Raw genomic sequence first — 26571 nt, forward strand, 5'->3', positions numbered from 1 at the left:
CTGTACTATCTCTGGTACCTGGACCATTGCATATAAGTGATATCATTCTGTATTTATCCTTCTTCTGGCTTATTTCATTTAACATAACATCTTCCAGTTCCATCCATGTTGCAGCAAATGGCATGATTGCATCACTCCTTACAGCTATGTAGTATTGTACATATGTATTACCTCTTCACGATCCACTCTTCTGTTGTTGGACATCCTTTTGGATAGATGTTTTTCTGCTCTGGGGATAGATACCCCAAAGTGGGAATGCTGGGTCGTACAGCAGCTCAATTTTAAGCTTAGTGAGGATGTTGGACCAGGTAGCATTTCCACCAGCAGTGGAGCAGTGGATGAGCGTTCCTTTCTCACCACATCCTTGTCAACAGAGATTGTTCCCAGTATTTTTGATATATGCCGGGCTCACTGGTATAACATGATATAACTCATTGTCTCCATGATGGGCATTTTTCTCATGTTCCTTTTGGCTATTGGTTGGCCTTCCTCAGAAGTGTCTGTTCATTTCCCTCTCCCCACTTTTTGATGAGGTTTTTAGGGTATTTTTGTTTTGTGTTGGGTCACACCCAGCATTGTTTAGGGATTATTACTGGCTCTGCTCTCAGAAATTGCTCCTGGGGGGCCAGAGAGATAGCACAGAGGTAGGGCATTTGCCTTGCATGCAGGACAGTGGTTTGAATCCTGCCATCCCATATGGTCCCCCATACCTGCCAGGAGCAATTTCTGAGTGCATAGCCAGGCGTAACCCCTGAACACAGCCAGGTGTGAGCCAAAAATTTAAAAAAAAAATTGCTCCTGGCAGGCTGGGGAACCATATGGGATATTGGGAATCGAATCACAGTCAGTGCTGGGTCAGCTGTATGCAAGGCAAATGCCTTACTCCTGTGCTATCTCTCTGGCCCAGCGATATTTTGGTTTTGTGATGTTAACCATTGTGAATACTTTGTATATACTTGATATAAAACGTTTACCCTGTGTTTCTTTTGCCATACAGAAACATTTTAGTTTAAAGTAGTCCCGTTTATTCAGAACAAATTCTTTTTTTTTTTTTTTTTTTTGGGCCACACCCTTTTGATGCTCAGGGGTTACTCCTGGCTACGCACTCAGAAATTGCCCCTGGCTTGGGGGGACCATATGGGATGCCGGGGGATCGAACCATGGTCCTTTCCTTGGCTAGCGCTTGCAAGGCAGACACCTTACCTCTAGCGCCACCTCGCCGGCCCAAATTCTTTTTTATTTATATATATATATATATATATATATATATATATATATTTTTTTTTTTTTTTTTTTTGGTCTTGTTTTTGGGCCACACCCAGCGTTGCTCAGGGGTTACTCCTGGCTGTCTGCTCAGAAATAGCTCCTGGCAGGCACGGGGGACCATATGGGACACCGGGATTCGAACCAACCACCTTGGGTCCTGGATCGGCTGCTTGCAAGGCAAACGCCGCTGTGCTATTTCTCCGGGCCCCTTTTTTATATATTTTTAAACACTTCTTTTTTGGCGGGGCAACTCACAAGGTTGCTCCTGACTCTGTACTCAGAAATCACTCCTGGAAGACTCTGGGGATTATATAGGATGCTGGGGATTGAACCCAGATTGGCTGCGTGCAAGGCAAGTGCCCGACCACTGTGGTATTGCTCTGGCCCCAAATTCTTTCCGTGTTTTTTTTTTTTTTTTTTTTGGTTTTTGGTTTTTGGGTCACACCCAGCAGCGCTCTGGGTTTACTCCTGGCTCTACGCTCAGAAATCGCGCCTGGCAGGCTCAGGGGACCATATGGGATGCCAGGATGCGAACCACCGACCTTCTGTATGCAAGGCAAACCCCTTACCTCCATGCTATCTTTCTGGCCTCCCCAAATTTTGACTTAAAACAAATCACATTACTTGTGATTTATTAGTTAACATCTGAGATTGTTTTCATTGTACATTATTCTCTTTTTTGTTGTCTTCTTTGAGTCACACTTAGAAGTTCTTTAGGGCTTCTTCAGACTTGGGGTGTGGAGGTTTACTCCTGGGGAGCAAGCCATGGGTTACAACATGTGAAGTAGTGCTTCTGCTTTTTGATCTATTTTCCCAGTCCTATACACGATCATTTGAGGAAAGTACAAGTTCACCAGAATTTCAAATTGAGGGAGTGAATCCCTAGCCACTTTCAGAGGCTCTTTAAAGGAGCCTGTGAAAGGTCCCTTTGTCATCCTCAGTTGGAATGGAGGAAATCTTTAAATGTTTCCGTGATTCTAACTTCTCTGGAATCTTAGATCACTCCAGAAGAGGGAAATGGTTATTCTCCTTTTTAGAGCTTTCCAACCTGTGGGCTGCAAATTCCCCACTGTCATTTAAATGTGAAGAGCCCAGCCCCACCTCTGCCCTATTGCCTCAGAATCTTGGTCTAACAACCTCCCCAGGTGACTTTCAAGTGTGTGTAACATTGGTCATTACTAACCTAGGGAGACACTTTTGAAAGTAAAGCGCTTGCATCATTTGGGCTGCTGGGTTCTTCCCTTTAAGAGACCGCAGATCGGAACTTCCAGGCACATCACGTAAAAATCCAATTACTAAAAGAGCAAATAAAATTTTAGGAGACTACTAATTAGCAAACCTACTTAGCTGCTTGTCTTTTGGTTGCTAGTTATGTGTGTGAAGTGTCTCAATGTGTCAAAGAATCCTTTCGGCAGCTGCCACTTCTCCTGCCTGGCCTTCCACACAGTTAACCAGCTGGTCAAAGTTTTTTTTTTTTTTTAATTTTTTTATTTTTTATTAGGCTACTCGCAGGAGTCTCCAGTAACCCCCGAGGCATTCTATGAACAAAACTCGTTTCCTACATGTAGGGAGTTTGGACAATCACATAAAATTCAGACTGGTTATTAGAGAAGACTGACTTCTACGGCATTAAAGTCTTTTAAAATAGGGGCTACAGTCTTACACCCTCAAAGTACTGGATCCAAAGAAGGGTTTTGTTTATTTTTGGGCTACACTCAGTGATGCTCAGCGGTTACTCCTGGTTCTAGTGCTCAGGGGTTCATATGGGTTCTAATCTGAGTTGGTCATGTGCAAGGCTACCTGCTATAATATCGCTCTAGCCCCAGAAGCATTGAAAAAAATTCTTTTTAGTTTTAGAATTGACTAAAATGCCTCCCCATCAAATTTACTACTAACTTATTGTCTGCTTTTTCAATTTTTTTTTTTTTTTTTTTTTTTTTGGTTTTTGGGTCACATCCGGCAGCGCTCAGGGGTTACTCCTGGCTCCAGGCTCAGAAATCGTTCTGGCAGGCACAGAGGACCATATGGGATGCTGGGATTTGAACCACCATGGAGAGATAGCTTGAAGGTAAAGCATTTGTCTTGCATGCTGAAGGTCAGTGGTTCAAAACCCGGCATCCCGTCTAGTCCCCCGAGCCTGCCAGGAGTGATTTCTGAGTATAGATTCAGGAGTAACCATTGAGCGCTGCCGGGTGTGGCCCAAGAACCAAAAATGAAATCTACTCATTCTAGATTTATTCTCTTGTGACCATGGAGTCAGACCACTCAGTCTCCCTTATATTTCATGAAAGAAAATGGGATAGATAGGTGGGACCGAGGGCAAGATTTTTCAGAAGACAGATGACTTTACGATTTTACCATCTTCTTTGTATGTTGTTGAAAGCAACTTATAATTGTACAATTATAAAAAAGGCAGTGTGAGAGATTGGGGAAGAGAGTCAAAAAGGCCTAAATTCAAATCCAGACCCAGTTTTAGAAACCATCCTTTACTTTTTTTTTTTTTTTTTTTTTATGATTTATACAGCAAGAAGCTGAAGCGAATTAAAGAAGCTTTTTCTAAATAGTTTAGACCTACCAGAACTGCTAATCAGTCACTAACAGAACCAGTGAATCCAGATTGTTTGGTTGATATTTGCTTCTGGTCCGCACCCAGAGGACCGGTGACACCACACTCAGGACCTGCTCCCAGCTCAGTTCCTAGGGGACATTGTGACGCAGGGAACTGAACCCTGGGTTCGATTGTACATAGAAAACAAGTCCAGTCCCATTTTTGGATTGAGTCACACCCCTGCTGTATCTTGGGTCCATTCCTGCCTCTGTGCTTGGAAATCACTTCTGGTGATTGGAATTCAATGTCTTGTGAGGCGAAGCACCTTAACTCTGGAACTGTCTGTCTGCCCCAGTGTCCAGGTTTGTTTGTTTTGTGTGTGTGTGTGTGTGTGTGTGTGTGTGTGTGTGTTTGGGTCATACCCGGCACTGCTCAGGTGTGTGTGTGTGTGTGTGTGTGTGTGTGTGTGTGTGTGTGTGTGTGGTTTTTGGGTCATACCCGGCAGTGCTCAGGGGTTATTCCTGGCTCCAGGCTCAGAAATTGCTCCTGGCAGGCATGGGGGACCATATGGGACGCCCGGATTCGAACCGATGACCTCCTGCATGCAAGACATATGCCTTACCTCCATGCTATCTCTCCTGCCCAGTGTCCAGGTTTTCAAACGATGTTTTCATTTGTGATTTAAGACAAATCTGGAAGTCTGAATTGCTCTGCCAGTGCTTCAAGATCAGATAAGAAGAGTCTAGGAATTGGTTACAAGGTCACACATGACATTTTTCCCCCCACACCACTCTCCAGATAAAGCAAGGGCAAGATAAAAACGACATGCATTATAATGGGTGCTAATGTCTAATGGGGAGCACAGGACTGACCTTGAAGACAATGGAGTGGACAGAAAGGCCCAAGATGCGACGGAGGTTAAGACAGTCCTCCTTTTGGCCAACCTGCCAACTTCTAGAGTGAGACCAGCTAAGTAAAAGTGGTGCTGGAGGCCCTGTGAGGTGCATCGTTCAGGGAGTGAAGGAGCCTGCTTGCAGTCCTGGATCCTAGGCACCACATCTGGTCCAGTCACTGGCAGAAATAAGCCCAAGCGCATCTGCTTGTGGCCCCCAAATAGGGAAAAAAAAGGAGGGGGGGATAATGTTTTAAAATCTGCTGTTCAAGGGGACTTCTTCTGAGAATTATGTTACGGGTGACTGTCCTTCCACTGCAACTTTACCTTGCCCTCTTTCTTTGCATCTTTGTTCTCATAATTTAAAATAAAAAAATAAAATAAAATCTGCTGTTTTGGTGAAAGGCCACTTTTTTTTTTTCTTTCATTTTTTGGGCCTCACTGGGCTGCACTTTGGGCTCACTTCTGGCTCTGGGGTCAGAAATGACTCCTGACAAGCTCAGGGGATGGATGCTCGGGAAAGCTGGACATCGAACCCGGTGGCCCGAGTGCCAAGAGGCGCAGGATCCTTGCCACCTCCTGGCAGACTAGGCCGCACGCACGCCCCGGGCACTCGCCCCGAAGGCAGGCCGGGTGGGCGGGGCCTGGCCAGTCAGGACCGGAAGGGGCGGGGGACAGGGCGGTGACGGACGTCCGCGCGGCCAATGGGAGCGGGAGGCGGCGGGCAGGAGGCGGGACTTCCGGCGCGGCCGCGGGCGCCAGGCGGCGGGCGGCTCCTCCGAGGCTCGGGCGCGGAGGCGGAGGCGGCGGCGGCGGCGGCGGCGTGGGCGGGGCCGGCGAGAGCGTCGGGGAAGCCGCGAAGGTCTCGGCGCGTCCTGCCGCCGCCCTCCTTCCCTCCTCCGTCCGTCCGTCCGTCCGTCCGTGCGCGCGCGCGCCACGATGCCGGGCATCGACAAGCTGCCCATCGAGGAGACGCTCGAGGACAGCCCGCAGGTGAGGGCCGCGGGGCGGGACGAAGCCGGAGCGCGAGCCTCTCCCGGGCCTGGGGCCGCGCGCGGGGCGGGAGGTCGGCCCCTCAGGGGTCGCCCCGAGGACCCGGATGTCTCACTCACCTGGGTCCCGGAGGTCGCGCGGAGGACCCGGATGTCTCGCTCACCTGGGTCCCCGAGGTCGCCCCGGGACCCGGATGTCTCGCGCCGCGGGGGGTCCCGGAGGTCGCGCGAGGCTTGGGCCCGGCCGAGCTGTCATCGGCGGGGCTGCCTGGCATGGGTGGTCCCTGGCGCCCCGGAAAAGCCTCTTCGGGAGGGAAAAGGAGATGCAGTGAGGAGAGGATCCAGGATAAGTCAATGGTCACCAAGCACGCATGCAGCAGTGGAACGAAACCCAACGACTCCAAGACCCCCGATGCCGGGAGACCGCCACTGCTGTCTTCGTCCCCCCTGGCACCAGGAGGTCCTGGCCATGGGGACCGTCGGTGAGGCCCGGGGGCCACGAGCACGGCGCTTGGGCCTCTCTCGGGGCCTGAGATGGTGCCCAAGAAGATCGAGGACCGCGCAGACTCCCCCAACTCTTTGCACCCCCTATGCCTCTGCGCCCTCTGCGCTTAGCTGATCCCACTTTAAAGCTGGCCTAAGGGACACCAACCCCGTCACACCTCAGGCCTTCCTGCCCTCTTCATTGTCTTTAAGGTCAGCCCTGCATTCCAGATCGGACACTAATGCCCGGTATGGTTTATGCCGTACGTTGCACAAAGTGTGTCTCCAATCTTTTCTCTTTTTTTGGACATATTTTTCCATGAGGGGATGGGCCACACCTACCCGTTGTTCAGGGTTCTCTCCTGGCTCTGTGCCCAGGGGACCCCTTGGGGTACCAGGGATTGAACTTGGGCCAGGGGGTTCCTCCTGGTTCTGCACTCAGAAATCACTCCTGGCAGGTTCAGGGGACCACACGGGATGCCAGGCGTCGAATCGGGGCCTCTTCCGGGCTTGGCCGCTTGCAAGGCAAAGGCCTTTTTGCTGTGCTATCACTTGGGGCCCCCTTTATCTCAAATCTTTAAAAAAAAAAAACAAAACTGGTGGAGAGATAGCATGGAGATAGGGAGTTTGCCTTGCATACAGAAGGACGGTGGTTCAAATCCCCCACATCCCATGTGGTCCCCCAAACCTGCCAGGAGCGATTCCTCAGCATAGAGCCAGGAGTAACTCCTGAGCACTGCCGGGTGTGACCCAAAAAGAAAAAACAACCAAACCAACACCCATATACATAGGACAGTGCATACCACTTAAAGTGAAGACAATTTCTTAGAATACTTTTTTAGGAGTACTAAAATACTTTGGGGGCCCACCCAGCAGTGCTCAGGGCTCATTCCTGGCTCTGCACTCAGGACCAGTCCTGATGGCAGGCTCAGGGGCCCATATGGGAGGCGGGGGATAGAACCTGGATGGGCCCTTATGCAAGGCAAACAGCCCTACCCATCTTGTAAATAGCTCCTGGGTCAGAGTTTATTTGTTATTTTTTCTATTATAGTGTAATATGGCCCCAGAAGGACAAGAGAAAGCAGTTGCATTCCTCCGTTCCTGGCTAGCCTTTCCGCATGGGTTTTGTGCCAAATTGAAATTGGGCCCTGATTGATTTCTTTTTCATTCTGTTATCTCCACGAGCCAGTTGTTTGCTAGTCATATACTCTTATCAGCCAGCAGTGATACAAGTGAAACCTACTTGTTGGTTATATTGACTTACAGAATAGCTGAAGATTCTCTTCAGCGGCTTCGGGTGTACATTTATAAGCTGTATTTGTTTAGATGATTTGTAAAAAAAAATTTTTTTGTTTTTGGGTTAGACCAGGCAACGCTCAGTGGTTAGTTACTCCTCGCAGGCTTGGGGGGGGGGGGGAGGGTACCATTTGGGATGCCGAATTGAACGTGCTATCACTCTCAGCCCCTTTTTCCTTTTTGCAATTTGAGGCGAGATGTCTTCTCTGCTTGGGTGCCATGGGGCCAGCTTTTGGTTTGGCTACAGGGAAAGGTATATGTTCTGCTGGCCTCTACTTATTTTCATTGTCTAATTTAGCAGGTTGCCTTACCTTTCTTTTACTAGCCTGGTTTTTTATGACCCGTAAAAATTAGACATTGCTCACTGCATACTGCTGTGACCATGACTCATGAAGGATATGATCTCGTAACTCTTTCAATTAACTTCTTAAAATCTTCAACAGGTAGTTTACAACTCGTGCCATATTTTTCTATTGGGGAATGGGCCACACCTATCACTTGCTCAGGGCTTTCTCCTGGCTTTGTGCTCAGGGGACCTGATGGGGTACCGGGAATTGATCTTGGGTCAGCTCTGTGCAAGGCAAGTGTCCTACCCATTCTACTATCTCTCGGGCCCCAATGTTTTTAGAATTTGTATTTATTTTATTTTACTTTTATTTATTTATTTTGTGTTTTGAGTCATACCCGGCAGTGCTCAGGGGTTACTCCTGGCTCTGTGCTCAGAAATTGCTCCTGGTAGGCTCAGGGGACCATATGGGATGTCGGGATTCTAACCACCGACCTTCTGTATGCAAGGCAAATGCCTTGCCTCCATGCTTTCTCTCTGGCCCCACTTTATTTTATTTCATTTTTGGGCCACACCCAGCAGTGCCCAGGTTATTCCTGGCTCTTCACTCAGAAATCACTTCTGGCAGGCTCAGGGGACCATATGGGATGCTGGGGATTGATCCCGGGGTCTATCCTGGGTCAGCCACGTGCAAGGCAAACATCCTACTCACTTTGCTATGGTTTCAGCCCACTGATAATTTTTTTTTGGGGGGCCACACCCAACGGCACTCAGGGGTTATTCCTGGCTTTGCCCTCAGAAATCGCTTCTGGCTCAGGCCATAGGGGATGCCTGGGATTGAGCCCACGTCCATCCTGGGTCAGCCGTGTCCAAGGCAAATGCCCTACTGCTGTGCTACCACTCTGGCCCCTGATAAAATATTTTTGTAACTAGCCTAAAGATAGTTTGGTTATTGCCCTTGACATTTTGGGCATGGCTGGACAGATAGTTCAGAGGCTAAGGCACTTGCCTTAGCACATGGCTCTGGTCTTTTTGTTTTTGTTTTTGTTTTTTTGGGCCACACCCGGCGGTGCTCAGGGGTTACTCCTGGCTGTCTGCTCAGAAATAGCTCCTGGCAGGCACGGGGACCATATGGGACACCAGGATTTGAACCAACCACCTTTGGTCCTGGATCAGCTGCTTGCTAGGCAAACACTGCTGTGCTATCTCTCCGGGCCCATGGCTCTGGTCTTGACCCGGCACCAATTCTTGTTCCCCAACCACTCCCAGGCCTGGCCTTTGAGCACAGAACTCGGCTTGGCTCCCACCTAAAAAGAAATAATAACATTTGGGCATACAGTTAATTTTCAGTTTGGATTTTTTTTCTTAGGATGAAGGAGAGCAATGAAAAGTGTGAAAACTTCCCCTCCCTTCTCTTCTCTTCCCTTCCCGTCCCTTCCCCTCCCATGGCAATGATGGAGTTACACAAACACAGTGAGGGCTCACTTTAGTTGTTAGTGTGCCAGAGATCACACACTTCCTTATTTTGTTGTGGCCCTGGGGTGTCAAACGGCCTTGCCACAGGGACTACACTCTGCAAGTCGGGCATGTGGGGTGCTGCCATGATTGAATTCCTCACCTTCGTGCCTGCTCTTCTGTTGAGCCGCATTTCCTCTGTCCCCTGAAAACATAAACTGCTCTACAGTTATGGAGCTTTTTTCTTTGTCTGCTTAAAGTACCAGGGATTGAACCTATGTCAGCTTCCTGTAATTTCCTTAACTACTGTACTATCGTTGTCATCTCTCCCTGGACCATTCCTTTTGTGGGGCTGGCACACCCAGTGTTGCTCAGGGATTACTCCTGGCTCTGTGCTCAGAAATCATTCCTGGCAGGCTCAGGGGACTCCTGGGATACCAGGTATCGAACCCAGGTCAGCTGTGTGCAAGGCAAACACCCTACTCACTGTGCTCTTGCTCCAGCTCCCCACCCCCTCGGGCCCATTCATAAACTATTCAAAAAACCAGAAACAACATGAATTTTCTTGGCTAGAACAGATAAAGTTTTTATTATTATTACTGTTGGTTTTTTTTTTTTCCAGCCACACCCGGTGGCACTCAGCGGTTACTCCTGGCTCTGCACTCAGAAATCATTCCTGCCAGGCTTTGGGGACTGTATGGGATGCCCAGGATCAAACCTGGATCTGTTGAGGGTTGGCAGTGTGCAAGGCAAATGCCTACCATATGCTATCACTTGGCTCCAAGAACAGATAAGGTTTTTAAAAAGTAATTTTTTGTACATAGCTATCTCGCCAAAGATGTATCTGTGAGAAAACTGTGAAGAGAAATCCCAGTACTAAATTGAGGCTTCTTTGGCATGATAAGAAATACAAATAATGTGATCTACTCTATCCCAATCATAGTTTGTTTGAGGCCACCCTTGTGGGTCTCCTGGTGGGCTGAGGGGACATATGGGATGCCACGGATTCAACTTGGGCTGAGCATGTCCCTACCCATTGTACTCGGCCCCAGCCCCCCTCATTTTAACATCATGTGTTATGTTAAAACATAAAGAGTTTTTTTTTTTTAAGGGGGGGGTTCACACCCGGCAGTGCTCAGGGGTTCCTCCTGGCTCTACGCTCAGAAATCGCTCCTGGCAGGCTCGGGGGACCCTACGGGATGCCGGGATTCAAACCACTGTCCTGCATGCAAGGCAAACGCCTTACCTCCATGCTATCTCTAGCCCAAAACATAAGAGATTTTATCGAAAAGTTTAGAGCGAGTACAGGAAATAAGCACTTGCCTTACATGTAGCTGGCTGGGTTTTGTGTGTGTGTGTGTGTGTGTGTGTGTGTGTGTGTGTGTGTGTGTGTGTGTATGATCCCTTAGGTTCTTCCCAGGTCTGCTGCGTGCAAGTATGCTCCATTTCTGGTAATATGGTGCCTGCAGACCCTTTGACCTTGAATGTTACATATATGATTATCTTGGTCAATATAATGTAAGTAGATGGAATCTTTGTCCCTTTTAGAGCTAGCATACCATGGTTGACCAATTAATTGTTGGAATAAACTGATTTTTTTTTTTTTTTTTTTTTTTTTTTGGTGTTTGGGCCACCCGGCGGTGCTCAGGGGTTACTCCTGGCTGTCTGCTCAGAAATAGCTCCTGGCAGGCACGGGGGGACCATATGGGACACCAGGATTCGAACCAACCACCTTTGGTCCTGGACCGGCTGCTTGCAAGGCAAACCCCGCTGTGCTATCTCTCCGGGCCCAGAATAAACTGATTTTTAAAACAAAGTTCTAATATGCAAACATGCTGTTTTGTGGAATAAAAATAGGTCATTAAATTTTTTATTTAATTGAATCACCATAAGATACAGTTGCAAAGTTGCTCATGATTGATTTTCAAGCCATACAATGTCAACACCCATCTTTTCACCAGTGCACACCTATGTCCCCAGTTTCCCTCCCACCCTCCCCTCTCTGCCTGCCTGTATGACAGACATTTTCCTGAAAGGCCATTTTAGATTTTTAACGTGTAGTTAATCAAATAGTTAACATTTGTCAACAGCCAACTTGACTGGCTGTTCAGAGATTAAATCTGAACTTTCTGCATGCAAAGGATGGCACACACTTTAGCTAGTTAAGTTATGTCCTCAGAGAATATTTTAATTTCTTATCTGATCTTGGGATATAAAAAAGTATATCTTTACTTGATATGTTGTTTTTCTTTTTTTTTTTTGTTTTGTTTTTGGGCCACACCCGGTGACGCTCAGGGGTTACTCCTGGCTATGTGCTCAGAAGTCACTCCTGGCTTGGGGGACCATATGGGACGCTGGGGGATCGAACCGCGGTCCATCCTAGGCTAGCGCAGGCAAGGCAGGCACCTTACCTCTTGCGCCACTGCCCGGCCCCAGTTTTTCTTATTTCTTTTTCCTTTTTTTTTTTTTTTTGATTCTTGGGCCACACACAGTGACACTCGGGAGTTACTCCTGCTATGAGCTCAGAAATCGCTTCTGGCTTGGGGAACCGTTTGGGACGCAGGGTGATCAAACTGCAGTGCCCTACCACTGCACCACCGCTTTGGCCCCCTTAAAATAATTTTTGCGTTAAAAATCCCTAGCAAAGGGCCCGGAGAGATAGCACAGCGGCATTTGCAAGCAGCCGATCCAGGACCAAAGGTGGTTGGTTCGAATCCCGGTGTCCCATATGGTCCCCCGTGCCTGCCAGGAGCTATTTCTGAGCAGACAGCCAGGAGTAACCCCTGAGCAACACCGGGTGTGGCTCCCCCCCCCCCCCCAAAAAAAATCCCTAGCAATATGGAAATACATAAGCAGGAAAAAGTAACCTTGAAATCTACACTCAGGAAAAACTAGCTTTTCCCCTTGTTTTCATTGGGGAGTTGGTGTTAATTTGGATTGGTTCCTGGAGGGGTTTGTCACTACAATTAGAGACCATGAAAGAAGTAGTTATTCCAAATTATCCTGAAATAGCTTACTTAAAATCTTCTTATGTGAAATACTGCTAATTTAGTCTTGACCATTTCTTCTTTGTCCATTCTTTGTTTCATTACAGACCTTTTAATTCACATAGCTATATATCTTAGTTATGCCTTCTAAAAGTTTGTATGAAGTATTTGGGACCCCCTTTTATTTTTTGGTGGTGACATTAAGCCTGACTTATTGACATGCGTTTTACAATTAAGCCACACCGTTGGGCAGAAAATACATTTATTAAAAAGTTTCTCATTTTTTTGGTCTATGGGCCACACTGGCGGCGCTCAGGTTCCACCTGGCTCTGAGATCAGAAATCTCTCTTGGTAGGCTTGGGAGACCATTTGGGATGCAGGAGATACAACCCAGGTTGGCCATGTTCAAGACAAATACCCTACCCACTGTGCTATTGTTCTAGCCCCCCCCCCCCAAACTTTTTTTTTCTTTTTCTTTTTTGGTTTTTGGGTCACACCTGGCAGCACTCAGGGTTGCTCCTGGCTCTCAGAAATCACTCCTGGCAGGCTCAGGGGACCATATGAGATGCCGGGATTCGAACCACTGTCCTGCATGTAAGGCAAACGCCCTACCTCCATGCTATCTCTCCAGCCCCAAAGATACATTTTTTAAAAGTGATATCATGAACAAAAACTCCCAATATCTTGGCATTACTATCAAATGTGAGAGAACATTAAAATTCAAACTTAATAAATGTCAAATTTCCTAGGATTTTTTTCTTTCTTTAGGAAAAAATGCCCTTCCTTCCCTTCTTCTTTCCCTCCCTCCCTTCCTTCCTTTTCCTTTTGTTTTTGGGCTATAGCCAGTGGCACTTGGGTTACTCCTGGCTCTGCACTCAGAAATAACTCCTGGCTGGCTCCCTACCATCTTCCTTCCCTCTCTCCCTTTCTTCCTTTTTCCTTTATTTCAGCAACGGTCAGGGATCACTCCTGGTGGGGTTCAGGGGACCATACGGGGTGCCAGGGATTGAACCTAGATTGACTGTGTGAAAGGCAAGTGTTCTCCAGCCCTGGAAAAATGTTTTTCTTCATGATTGATGAAGTGATACACCTTCTTTTATTTCATGCAGACGAGGTCTTTACTGGGTGTATTTGAAGAAGATGCCACAGCTATTTCCAACTACATGAACCAGTTGTACCAAGCTATGCGTCGGATTTATGATGCACAGGTAAGAGCTAGATAGAGGCTGACTTTTTTTTTTTTTTTTTTTTTTGTGGTTTTTGGGTCACACCCGGCAGAGCTCAGGGGTTATTCCTGGCTCCAGGCTCAGAAATTGCTCCTGGCAGGCACGGGGGACCATATGGGACGCCGGGATTCGGGATTCGAACCGATGACCTCCTACATGAAAGGCAAACGCCTTACCTCCCTGCTATCTCTCCGGCCCCAGAGGCTGACTCTTATTTTTGAAAAGGAATCTCGGAACCATGAGGACAAAGATTGTGGATGTCTGTTTGACTGGTTATTTGCATGTTCGTGGTAATACGTATTTACTGAAAGGAAGAATGTATATTAAGTATTCTGTATATCAGAACTCAGTTAATAGTAGCTAGTTTTGTTTTTTTAATCATTTATGTATTTATTTGGTTTTAGGACCACACCGGATGGGGTCCTAAAGATTCTTGTGTACCTAAGGATCATTCCTGGGACTAGATGAGTTGCTGGTTGTTGAGCGTGGGTCATGCAAAACACATGCCCTACCCGTTGTACTATCTCTCTGGCCCCAGTAGTGTATTTATTGTTTATAAGTACTATGAAAGTAATAAAAGAATGAAGCATCTGCCCCAACTTTCTAAATACAGTTCTCACTAGAATTCATTGATAGTGATCTTTACTTATGGTTTGATTAAAAGTTCCATATTGTCACCAGAAGTTTCCCTAATTATATACTTTTTGTCTACTTTTTCTTTTGGAGTATAGTGTTTATAAAATAGTTTAATATGCTTAGAGAAGATATTAAAAAGTAGAGGTAGCTTGGGGCACAGGGTAAAGAATTTAAGAAAGAGTAAGACAACAATTAAGAAACTAGTTTTTTTTGTTGCTGAGTATGCATCAGGTTTGTGGCTATCTTTATATGATATGATCATAACTTAAATAGTAAGCCAGGTTCTAGCAAGCAATTTCCATTTCTTTTCACTATTTTCCTTTCGGACTCACATTATGCACTTTTTTCGTTTGCTTGTTTTTTGTTTTTTTGTGTTTTTTTGGGGGGGGTTACGCCCAGCAGCACTCAGGGGTCACTCCTGGCTCGACGCTCAGAAATATCACTCCTGGCAGGCTTGGGGGATCATGCCGGGATTCGAACCACCATTCTTCTGTATGCAAGGCAAATGCCCTACCTCCATGCTATCTCTTTGGCCTCTCACATTATGCACTTTAAAAGTTGCTTTGATAGTTAATTTTTACCTTGTGATAGATCTCTTACGATGATATGATTTCTAGGGGCCGGCGAGGTGGCGCTAGAGGTAAGGTGTCTGCCTTGCAAGCGCTAGCCAAGGAAAGATTGCAACCGTGGTTTGATCCCCCGGCGTCCCATATGGTCCCCCCAAGCCAGGGGTGATTTCTGAGCAAGTAGCCAGGAGTAACCCCTGAGCATCAAATGGGTGTGGCCCGAAAAACCAAAAACAAATGATATGATTTCTTTTTTTTTTTTTTTTTTTTTTTTTTTTTGGTTTTTGGGCCACACCCGGCGGTGCTCAGAAGTTTCTCCTGGCTGTCTGCTCAGAAATAGCTCCTGGCTGGGGCTGGAGAGATAGCATGGAGGTAAGGCGTTTGCCTTTCATGCAGGAGGTCATCGGTTCGAATCCCAGCGTCCCATATGGTCCCCCGTGCCTGCCAGGAGCAATTTCTGAGCGTGGAGCCAGGAATAACCCCTGAGCACTGCCGGGTGTGACCCAAAAACCACAAAAAAAAAAAAAAAAAAAAAAAAAAAAAAAAAAAAAAGAAATAGCTCCTGGCAGGCACGGGGGACCATATGGGACACCGGGATTTGAACCAACCACCTTTGGTCCTGGATCGGCTGCTTGCAAGGCAAACGCCGCTGTGCTATCTCTCCGGGCCCATGATTTCTAATCATAGATATTTTTTATTAATTTGTAATTGTAATGTTATTTTTGTCATATTTATCACTCACAATAAAACCACTAAAGCATTTTCTTCAAATGATGATTTTGCTTTTAATTAAGTTGATCATATTTGATTGTATGTTTTTTTGTTTTTTTGTTTTTGTTTTTTTTTTGGTTTTTGGGCCACACCCAGCGGTGCTCAGGGGTTACTCCTGGCTGTCTGCTCAGAAATAGCTCCTGAAAAAAAAAAAAAAAAAAAAGAAATAGCTCCTGGCAGGCACGGGGGACCATATGGGACACCGGGATTCGAACCAACCACCTTTGGTCCTGGATCGGCTGCTTGCAAGACAAACACCGCTGTGCTATCTCTCCGGGCCCTGATTGTATGTTTTTATTTTTGGGGGGGGGGTCATATTCATCAGTGCATAGGACTTCTTCTGGCTCTGCACTCAGTGATCATTCCTGGAGAGCTTATATGGAGTGCCAGGTATCTTTTTTTTTTTTGTTTGTTTTTGGGCCACACCCGGCGGTGCTCAGGAGTTACTCCTGGCTGTCTGCTCAGAAACAGCTCCTGGCAGGCACGGGGGACCATATGGGACACCGGGATTCGAACCAACCACCTTTGGTCCTGGATCGGCTGCTTGCAAGGAGTGCCAGTTATCTTAACCTGGTGGGCCACATGCAATGCAATTGCCCTACCTGCTGTACTATCACTCTGGCCCTGGTTATACGGTTTTATTTACTTTTTATCGTTTTTTGAGGGGGGGGAGGGATGTACACTTGCCTTCCTTAGAACTTACTCCTGGCTTTCCATTCCAGCGTCACTCTTAGCAGTGTTCAGGAAACCATATTGGGATGCTGATGTTGCTCAGGGACCATAAGGGTTGCTGGGGATTGAACCTTGGTCGGCTACACCTAAGGCAAATATCTTACCTACTATACTACCACTTTGGCCCAGTTAGGTTTTTAAATGCTTACTGTTGTCTAGAATCAGCATCTTCAAAGATATATTTTTTTTTTGTTTTCGTTTTTTTTTTTTTTTTTTTGGCCACACCCATTTGATGCTCAGGGGTTACTCCTGGCTACTTGCTCAGAAATCACCCCTGGCTTGGGGGGACCATATGGGACGCCGGGAGATCGAACCGCGGTCAGTTCCTTGGCTAGCGCTTGCAAGCAAGGCAGACACCTTACCTCTAGCGCCACCTCGCTGGCCCTATGTTTTCTTTTCTTTCTTTTCTTTTTTTTCTTTGAGGGGGCCATATCCAGTGGTGCACAGGGGTTCCTTCTGGCTCTGTTCTCGGGTCATTCCTGATGGTGCTCAGGACACTCTATGGATGGCGGAGTTTGAACCCAGGTTGGCCGTATGCAAGGCAAATAGCCTATCTGTTGTGCTATCACTCTGGACCTGCTTTGCTTTATTTTGGGGCCATCTCCAGCTGTTTTTGGGCTTACTGAGGTCTTTCTGACTGGTGGGATTCAGAGGACCATAGGCAGTGCTGGATAGCAAACCCAGGTCAACTCCTTACAAGCAAGCTCCTTACACACTGTCCTATTTGCTTGTCTCTTAAGAGGCAAGATTATTCATCAGCGTAGAATCTTTTGATTTTGCTAAGGTTATACACAATTTATTTGGAGCTTTCAAGCTTTAATAATACTTCATGCTTCGTATTCATTAGATGAAAACAGGCAGCAGTTAACTGGAATATTGCTGAATTCTTTGCTGTGTCTACTTCATGGTTTGAGCTTTCTTGTGTTTTATTATGGTAGTGCCCTTCCCGGTGAGTTAGCAAGGGGTTTAGTTTAGAGAACATTACAGTACAGCACATGTTAAATGGTATATAAAAATGGCTTAGGTATCTAAATAATCTCAGCAGTATTGTACTTATTTTACTGTTAATCTTTTTCCATAGAATGAATTAAGTGCAGCAACACACCTTACTTCGAAGCTTTTAAAAGAATATGAAAAACAGGTACAGTATTTGAAAATTTTAAATCATATTTTCAAATATGCGATAATGTCGATTCATAAAGTATCTTTATAAAGAAAGGATTCCTTAAGAATCTTAAGGTTTGTTTTGAGATCACTGATGGTAATTTTATTATGGCATTGAAATCTTATTATACCACACCTCATTTTAATGATTTGATGTTAAGACAAAGAATTACCCAGTAAAAGACTTGCTTGGCTACCTAATGGAGGAAGTCAAACTAAGTACTAAATTTAAATTTCTAGTGCAGTGTGCATTTTGTTGCCATATTAAATGTTTACTTAGCAAACATTTTAATTTTTACTAGTTATATGAATTATACTTAATTTAAATGACACTTTTATAGCTTATTCAGAATTTTGTGAGTCTTTTGAAGTTATTTAAAAATGTAAATTTTTTTGGGGGGGGTTAAAAATGTGAATTTTGATCTCATTCACCCAAGATTGAAATATTGGGCCTTTTTATTTCTCACTTAACAGCGTTTTCCACTAGGGGGTGATGACGAAGTGATGAGCTCTACTTTGCAACAATTTTCAAAAGTTATTGATGAGGTAAGTGCTTATTTTGCTTTAAAAAATAAAAAAATAAAAAAATTTTTGTTTGTTTGTTTGTTTGGCAGCACTCAGGGGTTACTCCTGGCTCTGCTGCGCTCAGAAATCACTCCTGGCAGGCTCAGGGGACCATATGGGATGCCGGGATTCGAACTGATGACCTTCTGCATGAAAGGCAAACGCCTTAACTCCACGTTATCTCTCCGGCCCCGTAGTGCTCACTTTTAAATTAGGTTATTTTTCTTATAAAAAGTCCTGATTCTGGAACTGGAGAGACAGACATTACAGTGGGCTCTTGCCTTGCATGTAGTAATCCGGGTTCAATCCGTTGCGTCCCATAAGGTCCCCCAAACACTACCAGGAATAATTTCCGAGTGCGGAGCTAGGGGTAACCCCCGAATATCACTGGGTATGGCCCCCAAGTTCTTTGTTTCCATACACTTTCCTGATCAGATACATGACTAGCAAATAGCATTATGTGGGTATGTTTTTCACTTTCTTGATGCTTTTTTGAAGAGACCTCTCAGGCAGTGTCTGCATATGTGGGGGTGTGCATATGTGGATACCTATGCTTGCATGGAGCTACCTCCAGCACTACTTGGCCAACTAGGCCTGATGGTTGAATGCTGTGACCCAAGGAAGAAGTGCTGTTTGGGCCCTGTTGTGCTACTCAATCAATCCTGGTGGCCACTGGGGCCATCTTTAACAGTGCTTTAGGGCCTCCTGCGCTACACCAGTGCTTTGGAGGCAAGCAGAGCTTGGGATCCAATAGAAGTTCCAAGCATGTAAAGCGTGTGCTTCTGACCTCTATGTGGTCACCCCAGCCTCTTTGATACTATCTTTTCATGCACAGAAATTTTTATTTTTTTAGTTTCTGGGTCACACCCGGCAGTGCTCAGGGGTTCCTTCTGGCTCTACGCTCAGAAATCGCTCCTGGAGGCTCGGGGGACCATATGGGATGCCGGGATTCGAACCACCATCCTTCTGCATGCGAGACAAACACCTTACCTCCATGCTATCTCTCCGGCCCTAGAAGTTTTTAAATTTTGATGAAATGTAGTTTCTATTTTCTTTGTTGTTTGTGCTTTTGGTGTTAGAACTAAGTGACAATTGCCAGCTCAAGGTTAGCTTGTTTTCTTTCACGTTTTAAATTATAATTAATTTTTAGCGTTTTTTTTGTTTTGTTTTGTTTTGTTTTTTTGTTTGTTTTTCTTTTTTTGGTTTTTGGGTCACACCCGGCAGCACTCGGGTTACTCCTGGCTCTGTGCTCAGAAATCGCACCTGGCAGGCACAGGGGACCATATGGGATCCCGGGATTCAAACCATCGTCCTTCTGCATGCAAGGCAAACACCTTACCTCCATGCTATCCCTCCGGTTGGCCCCTTTAGTGTTCTTTTATAGTCACTCTCCACTTTCTCCTTTTACTAGATTTTATTTAATTTATAGAACACCAGGTAAATACTTTTTGTTTTGTGTTATTTGACTTTTATTTTTCCTAGCTCAGCTCTTGTCATGCCGTGCTTTCAACGCAGCTTGCTGATGCCATGATGTTCCCCATCTCCCAGTTTAAAGAAAGAGACCTGAAAGGTACTGAAGTCAATGTTGTTTACTTTAATCAGCTGTCCAAAGATCAGTGCCTGTAAAATGTGTATTTTCCTCTATCTTAACTTTTTCTGACTGTAACTTGCGCCAATTTTTGTTAGTCACTAGCATTTATAGGAACACATGATAACTGTTCAGCTACATACTGAGGAATTTCACTGAATAACATGTTGCTGCAAGAAATTCTAATGAAGGAAATAAAGAGATAGACAATTGATATTCATGTGTTTGTAGCCAGGGAATGAGCATGTGCTCTGGAAGCTTAAAAGAGGGTGTCAGAATGTGGCTTGAATATTGAAAGTGAACAAGAGCTTGCAGGGAAAGTCATTGTCCTATGGTAGAGACTAGAATGCATGAAATTATGATTATAGAAATATAATACTTGGGACTGGAGAGATAGCATGGAGGTTAAGGCCTTGCATGCTGAAGGATGGTGGTTCAAATCCCAGCATCCCATATGGTCCCCCGAGCCTGCGGGGAGCGATTCTGAGTGTAGAGCCAGGAGTGGTCCCTGATCACTGCCGGGTGTGACCCCAAAAAAACAAAAAAAGAAATATTATACTTGTTTTGAAAATGAAGAGAAATTCAGTGTGGTATGTTTTGGGGCATGATAGAAGGCAAATTTAGAAAAAGATTAATTGGAACTAGATTATGCTAAAAATGGTTGGATTTGAGTTAATGAGAAAAGAAGGCCAATGACGTTCTTTAAGGAGAGAGGCATAGTTCCTTCCTTTTGGTAAGATGGAACTCAGTGAAATTGATTTCTGGGAGATAAGTTGTGAGAGGCCGAAGAGGTAGGGCCAGTGGCCCTGGAACTGGAGCTGTGTATGGGCTAGAGTGGCAACAGAGAGGGTTATGTGGTTATGTGTAAAATCTAGTAAGCAGGAGGACTAAGTCGTTTGTGGATGGTTTCTTTTCCTTCATTTAGGATAATTAAGTGATAAAATGAGAATTTCATAGAACTGACTGCTTTCTCTTAATTCACAATCTGAGGCAACAGATATACATAGAATAAAAACGTTGTCCTCGTGTGGTAGTGGCTGGTAAAGTGGTTAAATTAAATATGGAATAAAGACAAATGTATCTCAGGGAAGAATTCAAATTTGTGGTTATTATTCTCAGGAGTGGTCATGTCCAGAAGAAACTTTCTCTTTTCTCAATCTTCATGAATTGTCATAATTTTACTATTTTTTCATTCAGTATTTGAACTTGAGTTAATGTCAAAAAATAAATGTAATTGGATTCTATAACTAAGCACATTTTCACATCTTAGAATTTAAAATAGTTTTGAGTTTTGCTTTGTGTTTACTAATTTGTGCTAAGTAAATTTTTCTGAAGTGTGCTAATGATAGTATTATCTAGGGATAGGTATTATTCCGTAGAGTACCTGACACACAGAATTTTTGACATTGTGATTGTTGAAGCATAACATATTTTGAATTCTATAACCTAACTGGCAGTTAGTATTTTCTAAATAAAATGTATAATATTTTTTGAATATGCTGAATTGAAATTATTCTTGAACTTTTCCAGAAATCCTGACACTAAAGGAAGTGTTTCAGATTGCTAGTAATGGTAAGGCCTGAATACTTTGCTTACTTATTTTTTTTATTACAGAGATGCTTTTTTTTTTTTTGGTTTTTGGGCCACACCCAGCAGTGCTCAGGGGTTACTCCTGGCTGTCTGCTCAGGAATAGCTCCTGGCAGGCACCAGGGACCATATGGGATGCCGGGTTTTGAACCAATCACCTTTGGTCCTGGGATAGCTGCTTGCAAGGCAAACGCCACTGTGCTATCTCTCTGGCCCCAGAAATGCTTTTTTTTTTTTTTTTTTTGTGGTTTTTGGGTCACACCTGGCAGTGCTCAGGGGTTATTCCTGGCTCCAGGCTCAAAAATTGCTCCTGGCAGGCACGGGGGACCATATGGGGTGCTGGGATTCGAACCGATGACCTCCTGCATAAAAGATGAACGCCTTACCTCCATGCTATCTCTCCGGCCCCAGAAATGCATTTCTTTATGAACATAACTTAGTGGCTAGATTCTGTGTAATGATTTTTTTAAATTTTATTTTATTGTATTTTTTGGTTTTTGGGTCACACACGGCAGCACTCAGGACTTACTCCTGGCTTTATGCTCAGGAGTCCCCCTGGCAGGCTCGGGGGACCATATGGGATGCTGGGATTCGAATCATCATCCTTCTGCTTCTAAGGCAAATGCCTTACCGCTGTGCTATCTCTCCGGCCTCCTGTGTAATGATTTTTAAAAACTTGAGGTAGTGAAGTGATTTGGTGGTAGAGTACACACATGTCTTGTATGTGTTAGGATCTGGGTTTGATCTGTTACTGGAAAAAGAATTGGGGCTGCTGGGAAGAGTTCTCAAGGGGCAGGACATATCCCGAGCATATGTGAATGAAGTCCCGAACTTGACCTTGGTACCACATGGCTCTCTGAGCAGAGGGACTTCAGGCCTCTGGCATTGCTGTTTGACCCCATAAGAATTTTAAAAATAGGTGCCGGAGCAAAAGCACAGCAGATAGGGAGTTCGCATGCGGCTGACCCAGTTTTAATCCACAGCATCCCATAGGGTCCCTTGAGCACCACCAAGAAGGGCCCTTGAGCGAAGAGCCAGGAAGAACCCCTGAACACAGCTGGGTGTGACCAACATTTTTTTTAAAATTGAAATTGGAAAAAGTGATCCTAAATAAAAGTTTAAAAGTTTAAGTAAGGCCGGGTGGTGGCGCTAAAGGTAAGGTGCCTGCCTTGCCTGCGCTAGCCTTGGACGGACCTCGGTTCGATCCCCCGGTGTCCCATATGGTCCCCCAAGCCAGGAGCAACTTCTGAGCGCATAGCCAGGAGTAACCCCTGAGCGTTACCAGGTGTGGCCCAAAAACCAAAAAATAAAAAAAAAAGAAAGACTTTGACATTTGTAAACGGGGCCGGAGAGATAGCACGGAGGTAAAATGTTTGCCTTGCATGCAGAAGGTTGGTGGTTCGAATCCCGGCATCCCATATGGTCCCCAGAGCCTGCCAGGAGCAATTTCTGAGCATAGAGCCAGGAGTAACCCCTGAGCTGGGTTACCTGGATGTGACCCAAAAACTAAAAAAAAAAAAAAAGTTTAAGTAAATATTAGTTGGATCAGTGCTGTATTTAATTTTCACTGTGTGCATTTGTTAAAGTAGGATGGAGGGAGAACAACATTGGTGGTGGGAATGCCCCTGATCCAATGTCACTATGTGCCTAAAATATTACTGTGAAGGATTTGTAATCCCCTTTGGTCAAAATAAAAATGATTATAACATAAAAAATATGAAAATATGAATAGAGGGCCCGGAGAGATAGCACAGCGGCATTTGCCTTGCAAGCGGTCGATCCAGGACCAAAGGTGGTTGGTTCGAATCCCGGTGTCCCATAGGGTCCCCCGTGCCTGCCAGGAGCTATTTCTGAGCAGACAGCCAGGAGTCACCCCTGAGCAATGCCGGGTGTGACCCAAAAACCAAAAAAAGAATAGAGTAGTTAAAGCATGTTCTACAGCTTATTGTTGAGTTGCTAATAGTCATTTCTGCTTTCTAGATCATGATGCTGCAATTAACAGATATAGCCGATTATCCAAAAAAAGAGAAAATGACAAGGTGGGTGCATGCTTCTTTGTTTGTTTATTTTTGGGTCACACCCTGTGGCGCTCGGGTTCCTCCTTGGCTCTGCATTCAGAAATCACTCCTCGCAGGCTCGGGGAACCATATGGGATGCCAGATTTGAACCATCTTCTGACGTGGCTCGATTGCATGCAAGGCAAATGCTCTACCACTGTGCTATCTATCTCTCTGGCCCCCTGTATTCTTTTTTTTTTTTTTTTTGGTTTTTGGGCCACACCCTGTGACGCTCAGGGGTTACTCCTGGCTATGCGCTCAGAAGTTGCTCCTGGCTTCTTGGGGGACCATATGGGACGCCGGGGGATCGAACCGCGGTCCATCCTAGGCTAGCGCAGGCAAGGCAGGCACCTTACCTCCAGCGCCACCGCCCGGCCCCTTTTTTACTTTTTTTTTTTTTTTTTTCCCCCTGTATTCTTTACTTTTAGTGTTTCAAACCTGATAATTACTAATGATTAGAAATTCGGGATTATTTCTTTAAAAGTATTTTCCTACAGGGCCAGAGAAAGAGTACAGAGCTGAGTGCATTCTTTGCGTGTGGGAGACTGGATTCGATTTCCACACTGCATGGTCTCCCTGGCATTCTCAGTAATGACCTTGGAGCCAGGAGGAGCTAATGTACCCAAATCCATCAAAAGACAAAAAAATATTTTCTACTGACAAAGATTTCTACTGACAGATGTATGCTGATATTCAACATATGCCTAGCCCTTTTTTGCTTTTGATAAGGTTGCATATTTAAAAATGTTTATTTTCGGCCCCGGAGAGAGATAGCACAGTGGCGTTTGCCTTGCAAGCAGCTGATCCAGGACCTAAGGTGGTTGGTTCGATCCCGGTGTCCCATGTGGTCCACCGTGCCTGCCAGAAGCTATTTCTGAGCAGACAGCCAGGAGTAACCCCTGAGCACTGCCGGGTGTGGCCCAAAAACCAAAAAAAAAAAAAGTTTATTTTCTGGGGCCGGAGAGATAGCATGGAGGTAAGGCGTTTGTCTTGCACGCGGAAGAACAGTGGTTCGAATCCCGGCATCCCATATGGTCCCCTGAGCCTGCCAGGAGCGATTTCTGAGCATAGAGCCAGGAGTATCCCCTGAGCGCCACTGGGTGTGACCCAAAACCACCCTCCCAAAAATGTTTATTTTGCTTTATTGTGCTACCCTCAGAGTTGCTTAGTGTTAGGAGTTACACTTGGGAATTATTTCTGGCAGTGTTTGGACCATATGGGATGCCAGGACTGAACCCAGGGCATCTGCATGCCAGGCAAATGCCCTGTCCGCTGTGCTATTGCTCCAGTCCTTGGCAGATTTCTACTTCTTTTTTTTTTGTTCTGTTTTGTTTTGTTTTTGGGTCACATCCAGCAGTGCTCAGGGGTTACTCCTGGCAGGCTCGGGAGACCATGTAAGATGCTGGGATTCGGACTTCCATCCTTCTGCTTGCAAGGCAAATGCCTTACCTCCATGCTATCTCTCCGGCCCCAGGCAGATATTTCTTTATTATTTTCCTCTTGGTAGGCTTGGGGGGACCACACTGGATGCCAAGGGTCGAACCTAGGTAGGCTGCATGCAAGGCATACCCCTACCTGCTTGCTATCGCTTCAACCCCAAGAACTCATAGTTTAATCGTGGCCAAGTGCTGTGAGCAAGTTTAAGAAAGGGAGAGCAGTAGCGAGAGAACCTGTACAGTGTGATAGCAGCTGTACCTGACTGCAGTAGAGACCAATGGCTAAGCCAGTGCCAATTGTGGAGAGACTTTCTGTCATGTCTCTGTCATGTCTGGTTTAGTTACTGTACTACTGCTTTGGTTTTTAAAAGCAAAAGAATTTTGCTTCTAATATGTGATTTTTTTTATTTTAGCTTATTTCTTTCATTCTTTTTTTTTTGGGGGGGGGGGGCATACCCAGAAGCACTCACAGGTTATTCCTGGCTCTATGCTCAGAGATCACTCCTGGCAGGCTCGGGGAACCATATGGGGTTGCTGGTGATTGAGCCCAGGTCTGTTCCAGATCAGCCACTGCAAGGCAAATGCCGTACTGCAATGTTATTGTCTTGGTTCCATAGTATGTTATTTTTTTAAATTGATAGTAAAATACGAAAAATGCTTTAGCTAATATGATTTCTAAACTATCAGAAAATAGGAAAGTTATGCAGAATTGCTGGTTTTCTACTCATTCCTTAGATACACTTTTCCCTATAACCATTAGCTAGTTCAAAAATAGATCATAGTGTGTGGCCGGAGAGATAGCACAGCGGTAGGGTGTTTGCCTTGCATGCAGCCAACCAGGACGGACCCCAGTTTGATTCCCAGCATCCCATATGGTCCCCTGAGCCTGCCAGTGGCAATTTCTGAGCACATAGCCATGAGTAACCCCTGAGTGCCGATGGGTGTGACCCAAAAACCAAAAAAAAAAAAAAAAAAAAAAGAATGGTAATAGTGTTCTGAATCTATTCACAGGTGAAATATGAAGTAATAGAAGATGTCTACACTTCTAGAAAAAAGCAACACCAGACTATGATGCATTATTTTTGTGCATTAAATACTCTTCAGTACAAAAAGAAAATAGCTTTATTAGAGCCGCTTCTTGGGTACATGCAAGCTCAGGTGAATATTGAACTATGTTTTGTGTATAACTGCCCTAAAAAGTTGATATCAAGCTTTATGTTTATATTGGATACACACAGAATTACAAACCTTTGTCAAAATATTCCTGTGTGTTTAAGTAGTAATTATTTTTTGTTTGTTTTGTTTTTGGGCCATACCCATTGACACTCAGGGGTTACTTCTGACTGCCTCAGAAATCACTCCTGGCTTGGGAGGACCAAATGGGACGCCGGGGCATCGAACCACGGTCCATCCTAGGCTAGCACTTGCAAGGCAGACGCCTTACTTCTAGTGCCACTGCTCCAGCCCTTAAGTAGTGATTTTTAATATTTTTGGTTTGGGGGCTAGCCCCATCAGTGGGCATGGCTCAGTTTAAGTTTGTCTTACATTTCTGCATACTTCCTGAGTTAAAGATTATATAGACTGCAGAGATCGCTCAGTGGACCAAGTGCACGTTTTGCTTACAGGAGGCCTAGGTTGTCCCAAGCCCTGCTTGCTCTCTTGAGCACTTGCTAGGAGTGAATCCTAGTCACAGAACTGGGGGAGCATGATCAGTATAGCCCCAAAATCAAGCAAAAATTATAATAGAAGAGCTCCAAGTTTTCAAAGAAGTGAATCATGGCAGAATCTAGAAAATTAAATTTGAATAACAGAAGATGAGCTGGCAGTCCCCTAAGAATCCAGAACTAAAAGGAATTGGATATATTTTAAATATGGGAGATTATTTCTTTAAATATAAAATCTCTGTAGTAAGCAAGCTTTAGTTATTTATATGACTTATTTACAATGCTTAAAATTTATATTTTTTGTTTTTTTTTTGTTTGTTTGTTTTTTTGGGCCACACCCGGCAGTGCTCAGGGCTTACTCCTGGCTGTCTGCT

The 26571-nt window shown here is 45.1% G+C and overlaps 1 protein-coding gene across 2 annotated transcripts in view; it reads left to right on the forward strand.

Moving 5' to 3' along the window:
• The first annotated feature begins 5624 nt into the window (after positions 1-5624).
• Positions 5625-26571, forward strand: part of APPL1 (adaptor protein, phosphotyrosine interacting with PH domain and leucine zipper 1) — a 45627-nt gene continuing 24680 nt past the window's right edge. Inside the window, exons 1-8 of one of the 2 annotated variants that reach the window (XM_049776180.1) lie at positions 5625-5699; positions 13315-13413; positions 17218-17277; positions 17775-17846; positions 19347-19434; positions 20983-21024; positions 23021-23079; positions 25545-25691. In XM_049776180.1, the coding sequence (XP_049632137.1) occupies positions 5646-5699; positions 13315-13413; positions 17218-17277; positions 17775-17846; positions 19347-19434; positions 20983-21024; positions 23021-23079; positions 25545-25691 (621 nt within the window). In that variant the 5' untranslated portion in view covers positions 5625-5645. Of the gene's footprint in view, positions 5700-13314; positions 13414-17217; positions 17278-17774; positions 17847-19346; positions 19435-20982; positions 21025-23020; positions 23080-25544; positions 25692-26571 lie in introns of those variants that run through there. The other variant, XM_049776181.1, reaches the window with a different exon arrangement.

The sequence above is a fragment of the Suncus etruscus genome, chromosome 7 (assembly GCF_024139225.1).
Source record: "Suncus etruscus isolate mSunEtr1 chromosome 7, mSunEtr1.pri.cur, whole genome shotgun sequence".
Classification (NCBI taxonomy): Eukaryota; Metazoa; Chordata; class Mammalia; order Eulipotyphla; family Soricidae; genus Suncus; species Suncus etruscus.